The 7,157-nt window shown below is 49.9% G+C and overlaps 1 protein-coding gene across 1 annotated transcript; it reads right to left on the minus strand.

The window, feature by feature from the left end:
• Window positions 1-1,032: 1,032 nt before the first annotated feature.
• On the minus strand, window positions 1,033-2,415 carry PODANS_2_1490 (uncharacterized protein; the record flags this gene model as incomplete). The annotated part of the gene is made up of 1 exon (XM_001910859.1): window positions 1,033-2,415. One exon carries the CDS (start codon window positions 2,413-2,415, stop codon window positions 1,033-1,035), a length of 1,383 nt encoding a protein of 460 aa, XP_001910894.1.
• Between the last annotated feature and the right edge of the window lie 4,742 nt (window positions 2,416-7,157).

Here is a 7,157-nt window from a genome sequence, read left to right on the forward strand (position 1 = left end):
AGGTAATAAGATTTTAAGATTATAAGTATATTTTTGATATGATGTTGGAGTTGTTTGAGAATTGTGTTGAGTTATTGAGGTTTTTGAATGATAGAAATAGAGGAATGGTTGGGGGTGAATAGGGAAGAGATAGTTGGTTAGTAAAGAATGAGTTTGTGTTTATGGAGATGTTAGATGTGAATATTATGAGGGGGAAGATGAGGTTGGTGGAGGGCATTGTGGGGGAGGCGACGTTTTAAAAAAAAAAAAAGAAAAAAAAAAGAAAAGGGGGTGGGAGTGTATATGTACTTGTATGAGAGAGTACAAAGATGTTGGGGGGTGTATATTATTTCAGATGTATATATGATGATTAGAGCCTTGTTTATACTTGACTTTCAAGATATATTGGGGCTTTTTAGTAAAGTTGATTGCGAAAAATTTTGAATCACAAAGAGATGGAAATCCCAGCTTTGAATTACCTCATCGCTAGCTTTTGATTCTTTCCATCCCAGCTTGAAATGGACACAACAAGCTCGAAACAATAACACCGAATGCTTGGATGGCTGGTCACAAGTGCTTGGATAGATATTAATGAAAGACATGTTCACAGCATTTCTCACGCAGTCCAAGGGGTCAGATGTTGACAGCAACAGAAACAAACAAGCTCTTGATATTTGAGCGTTGGGGTATCATTACAAGCAAAAATACGCCCCCCCCCCCCTTTTCCACACATCTATCCCGACAAACGCCTCCAACCAATGCAAATATGCCTGTCCCTCCGGTATCAACGCCTAAAACGAATGCAACTAGGCCTCCCAGACATCCTTTGACGCCTCCATTAACCCCGGATATGCGTAGAACAGATGAAAATTAGGCCTTCAAAAATGTCGAATAGGCCTCCCCCCCCAAACATAAAACGACGCCTCAAACAAGTGTAAACAGAGGCCTATCAGGCATGATTTGATGCCTCCCAACCAATCTTTTGATGCCTCAAACGAAAGAAAACAGGCCTCTCAAACATAAAAGAACGCGTCCCGGCTTATCTTTTGACGCCTATCCGAACATGTCGGAGGCCTTCCCATTGCCCTCATCGAGCTTCTTTTCCTTCTTCTCCTCCTTCTTCTCCTCCTCCTTCTCCTCATTCTCGGGACCCATAACCCTCCGCACCTCCGGCCCCGTATAATTCCCCGACTCAGGATTGTACCGACTATTCATATACTCTGTATACTTCTTCATAAACTCCTCCCTCTTTCGTTCATGATGCCGGGTTGCTGCTCCTGGAGGGGGCCAGCGCTCCTGTTGCGGGGGAGCGGGAGGGGGAGCGGGAAAAGAGGAGAGAAAAACGGGAGGGGTGATGGAAGGGATAGGAGGAGGGGGGTAACTCGGTGGTAGTGGCGGAGGAGTGCGAGTCGGCATCGGGGGAGGACGATGGGGTGAAGGAGGGGGGGTTGCAGGAGAGTCCGCCAGGGACAGCAGGGCTAGCTTACCGATGAGGGAGGGGGGAGAGGCGTTTTGGTGGGGCTGCTCTGGCTGGTGCCGCTCGTTTGGCTGGTACTTTTGCTGCTCTTTGGCCGGCTGGTACTTTTCGTACTGGTGCTGCTGCTCCTCAGCTTGATGGTACCGCTCTTTTGGCTGGTACTCTCGAGACCGCCGTTGCTGGTCTTGCTCGTCCTGTTGGTACGAGTTATGAGACTCATTGGACTCGTCTTCTTGCTCTTCAGCGACCGGCTGAAGAAGCGGCGACGACGGGGAGAAAGCCGGGCGGGGAGAAGGCGGCGGCGGCAGGAGAACAAAACTGGGGGGACGGAAAATATCATCCTCTTCGATTTCGTCCCAGTCGATGCTCGGCACTCGTCTGGTGGCATCCCGATAGGCTTTCGCCCGTTCTTGGGTGCGCTCAGGCTCAGGAGCAAGCTCCAGGCCGGCGGCGGACGACGGCTCGGGGTCGCTTGCTGGGACCGGCGAGTCGCCGAGGGGGGGGAGAGGCGGGAAGAGTCTGTCCAGGGTTGCCAAAACGTTTTTGGCCTCTTGGGCGTGCTGGGAATTGGGGGCCTCGGGGTGGAGTTGGCAGCTGCTGCTTGCCGCCGCCCTGGTGGGCGACTCCAGGTCGTCGAGGCAACGACCCAGCGGAAGGTTCGCCATGAACTGCTTGTAATCAAGCAGGGTGAGGTCGTTGTCGTCGGGCTCGTGGGGGTCCCGGAGCAGCTTTGGTTTGGAGGAGGGGGAGGGAGCGAAGACGGACGAGCTGGTGGCGACGGGGAGGTTGGAGGGGTTGGAGGAGGAGGAGGAGGGAACGGTGGTGGCAGCAGGAGCAGCACCCTCCTCGAAAAAGGTCGCCAGGCTCTTGACGGATTTGTGGCCTTTGGCCACCGCCTGGGGGGTCGCAGAGGGCGACACCTTGCGCCCGAGGTTCGAAGCAAAGGTATCTATCGACATTTGTTGTTAGAAAACTCCAGTCAAGTTGATTTCTTCGACCTTTTTTTGCTCTCAAGTAAGCAAACAAGTGAATAAAGTCGAGCACAAAGGTGAATTTCGAGTAGTCAGTCGCAAAACGGCCGAGTTGCTCGACAGTCTTGACTTACCGTGGCTCCGGCGTGGGATCTTCCTCTCCAAGATGAGGCCGGCGAGCGCCCCATCTTCTTTCTTCTCCTTCTTCTCCATCGTCTGTGAGCGGTAACTGCGATGCCGTGCGAGCGCCTGGTTAGCGGTTGAGGTTGGTTTGCTCGAGCAACATCAAGACTTACAGAAGCAGCTGTGAACGCCAATGAACAGTTCAGAAGCGTTTTTCGAGAAGTCCCAAGATCTCAAAACAAATAAGTGTGTGTGAACCGCTTAGTCGCCATGCTTAGTCGTCCTGCGGTGCCTCCATCATCAGCTGCGGACCCGCCTGCCAGCCGCAGTCAAGCCGTAGAAGGCCCGGAGGGTTCCCAAGGTATCTGTCGAGACATTGCGGCTCTGAAAGAGTGTTCACAAGAAACAGTGGCTCTTGGAGTCCAGCTCTCCGTGGAGGTGGCAGAGTACATTGTGACTGACGAAAGGTTCGTCAACGCAGTCCATATATTTGACTCGTTACTATCAACCTGTTGATCAGAGTTGCGGACTGTAGAGTGGCGCTGGGAGCGGCTGCACAAGACTTGTTCGCTACCTACCTCACATACAAACTACCTTATGGAGCCAACAGAAGGACCAACAAGGACCCGCTGCTCCATCTTCTAGAAGAGTTCACTTTCTGCTCTTTTGGGTGTTTGGCCTTCAGCTGAGGACACAGTCTTCTCCGTGAACCTGAGCACGGTGGAGAGCAGGAGAGACATGTTGCCCACCGCAGACAGCAATTCAGGGAACTGGGGCTGTTCTGTACATTGGAAGAGAAAATATCACGAGGATTAGAGTGTTTCTATCATGTATATGAGTAGAGTCTTCTGTTGCTATCCAATATCAACAGTTGAGGTGGCTCGTGCGTTCAGGGGCTGCTTTGCCCCTGAACTGTTTGCCACCGCCCGGACCATCACCATGTAAACAAACGTCAATCTTCACATTTGCCTCCGAAATATAGACAAACTGGCATATTTGACTCTTCAAAGTGTAGTTTAGGTTCATTAATGCCACGAGCGTACCCTCCTTTATCTTCATGTTCAGTCCGGAAAACACTCTCCAAGCACACAAAGTGCTGACATGCACAACAAGTGACACCCGTCATTGAAGATGACAAATGTCCGAGTGTGATGTTGTTCAGATCTGTCTTTAAGCCGCAAGCCATGTAAGAACCTAACCATAACGGTGGTGACGTGTTCTCGTAGCCGCTGGCACAAGGTCCAGACATAGCCGTTTTCGGGGGTAAAGCGGTGTCTCCACCATGAAGAGGCATTGCAAGTGTTTACAACAAGCGGCACAGGAACTCGCGATACAACACTTGAGCCATTCTCTGGAGAACTCTGGAGAGGTCCACGTTGGCCGGGATCATGCTGACTGAATGCGACCTTGAGCCCTTCTTTGGCTTCCAAGAAGCGTTACACAGACCCAGCGGCTACAACTATATCTTACCCTCGCCGTCCCTGAACATATAGCTCAACAAATTAACTCCCCAAAGTACCTTTCTCGTTTCCATTCCTCTTTGTGCCAGAATTTACAAAGGACAAGTGATGAAGTTGGCCCTTGATTCTGGCTCTGATTGGCGCTGACGGGTATTACCGTATCCATCGTATAAGCAGGCAAAATAGCGCGGTGACCCCTTTTACATCAACAGCGTCTGGTCCCAAACTCGCTTCCTCTGGCAATGACACTCACCCCTGATCCAGTCGGATTTGCCAGAGGTGATCACCAAACAGAAACACCAAGCTGAAATGGCCCCCATGGGCCATGGTCAGCCCCGAAGTCTTGCAATCAGATGCTACGGTGCAGATCAGGAAGCTTGCTCCGGAGCTGAAAAGGCGCTGTCGATCACCAGAAGCACCACATGTTTGGAACCAGTCTCCCGGGGCCCTTTTGTCAGTTGCACTGCACCACCTAGCACTGATAAGCTACCTAACACGGGCAACGACAAAAATATCATAATGTCGCGGCAAACACCACAACCTCACACCGAGGAGATACTGAGCACAAATGTCAGGTCAGTGTCTTCAGCTGGGCAAGCCTCCAAAGGTCCAGACCTCCTGTCTTATACTCTCACCTTGGGTCATGATCTGTTCGTCATGCCACTCCTTCAGTCACAGGTCCAGACATGTCACGGTAGAAGCCGCTCAATTTCCAATGACGACAACGACGAAAAGCCGTGCCACGGCCGCCGCCATGATCCAAAGGGCTCTTTTCCACACCATACTGTTAGGTGGTCTCCGGGAACCCCACTGCAACGTTAATCGCGCGGCGTTCTGTCAGACGCTTTGCTCCAGTCTTCACCACTCAACGGAAAGACGAAGATACGCTGCGCCGTCCCGTGCCATGACAACCGACAAGGAAGGCACCTTACAGCTGATGCGCACACCCCACCATCTCACGGGTAGTCACCTCCCCCCTGTCGGTCTGAAGGATCATCTAAATGGAATTCCAACCCACCACCAAACACAAGTAAGTTCCCGTCACCTCATCAAAAAAGTCTTGAAATTCCAAAACTCGAGAAATACAATTGACTAGCATCATTTTTTCCAAAATAGCAAAGCGAGGAAAAAAAAAAAAAGAAAAAAAAAAGAGGCGTGACCTGACTTTCTCCTTGGCTGGGCATAATCCATCGCTAACTAACCCCAACTTTCTCGCCGATTTTCCTGTTTGGGAATGTAGACCCTTGTACGCCTTCTCTCTCGCCTTTTTCTTCTTTTCTTCTTGTTTGTCTTTTTTCCCACGAGCGGCTTGTCACGGCCACCCCCGCAATTGCCTTCCCGCCCAACTGCCAGAAATAATCACAGCAAACATTTTTCTTTTCTGGCATTGCTTCTTTTCCATCTCGAACCGGCCGGCGTAGAGAAACATTGTGAGTGGTCAAATCTCGACCGGCGAAGCGGGCATGTGTGCCGAGCTGAAGGATACCCATAAGCTGAACCGACACGAGAGGAACTGACATGGTCAGGCACACACAGACACACACACACACACACATATATGCAGGAGACAGATCGACGGACGGGCAGGTTCCTTCAGCTGCGAGCACGTCGGTCGGTAAGGTAGGCAGGGCTTGTGTTGCACCTCGACGAGGGAGAAAGGCCCTTAAACACTGCGTCTGTATGTAATGTACAGGTAGGTAGATGGCTGCTTTCGCTAGGCAGCCGTTCAAATGTCTGACGATGACACCAGTCGCCATTAAGCAAAGGGTGACTTATCTTGCATCCATCGTGGACTTTTGTTTTTCTAGATACCTAGTCTGCAGATTCCAAATCATGTCATCTTTACCACCTGAGCCACCAGAGTAGAATTTCCAAAAGCCAAAGAGGGTAACTGGAAAAGAATGCCTTGGCTAAGCGCCACTACACTACTCCCCACAACCGATCATCATCAAAGATGTTTTGGATCTAGAAAAAACAACCGGTTGATCGATAGCTTCGAACACTGCAAGGAGGCGCAGTGACTGTGTGGCATGGACATACTGTGTAGGTAGATAGATGGATACAACCTACGTGTAGCTCAAGTCCACTTTCTTCCACCACTACCTCCATCTCCATCATCAATCAACATCACCACGCACCAAAATGTAACCCATTCTCCCTCGTTCCCAATTCCACTTAACCCTTTCGGTAACTACTTCGTCCTTTTCCCTCCAGATCTCCCTCCAGATCTTCCCCACTCCCGGGCGCTCGCTCACCAGCCGGCCCCCGGCCCCCACTGTCACCGGTAACTCAAACCTGACACCGAGAAGACCGACTGACAACACACACAAAAGACACCACTTTTTGCACAACGTTCATATAATTTTTATTACAGATCTGATGGGTGCAAAATACACGACAGGAAAATAAGGCAATGCCCGAGACATACACCACCTTGGTTGTAACAAAAGTTTCTAGGCAGGCAAGATGCACCCGTCCATCTCTGCGTGGGATTTTTACCATTTTGTGTGTGTGTGTGTGTGTAAGGAGGCAACCATTTGCATAAGGGGATGGATGGACGTCTTGGGCATTTTTCCATTCTGGAAAATCACCTGATTTGACAATCCCATTCTCTGCAATAAAATCAACTACAGTATGATGATGCCTGGAGAGGATATGTTAAATGTTGACAAGAAACTGCATTAAAACTAAACAACTAATCAACTAAAAAGGAAACTATCGGCCGTTACAGAGTGAAAATCATGAAAAAAAAAGATGAAAAAAAGATGAAAAAAAGAGAAAGAAAAAGAAAATAAATGAAAAAAGAAGGGGGTATTCCTTATTCCTTTGCCCACGCTGTCAAATGTTCCAAATCAATCCATCTATCCCATCCCATACCATTCCATACCAACCCATCATGTCGTGAATCGCAGGAGATATATCAAAGAAAAACAAAAAAAAAAAGGTATCCAAATAGTCATAAATCATACCCAACTCTCATTTACTCCTCCTCCCCCTCAGCATCAACATCCCCCTCCGCATCCTCCTCCTCCCCCCTCCCACTAACCACAATCTCCTCCCTCACCCCCCTCCCTTTTTGTCCCTGTTGAACCTCCCCCCAAAAAAGGGGTCTTCTTTAAAAAGCGATAGTCCAATGCAGGGCCTGAT

The sequence above is a fragment of the Podospora anserina genome, chromosome 2, assembly GCF_000226545.1.
Source record: "Podospora anserina S mat+ genomic DNA chromosome 2, supercontig 2".
NCBI classification, from domain to species: Eukaryota; Fungi; Ascomycota; class Sordariomycetes; order Sordariales; family Podosporaceae; genus Podospora; species Podospora anserina.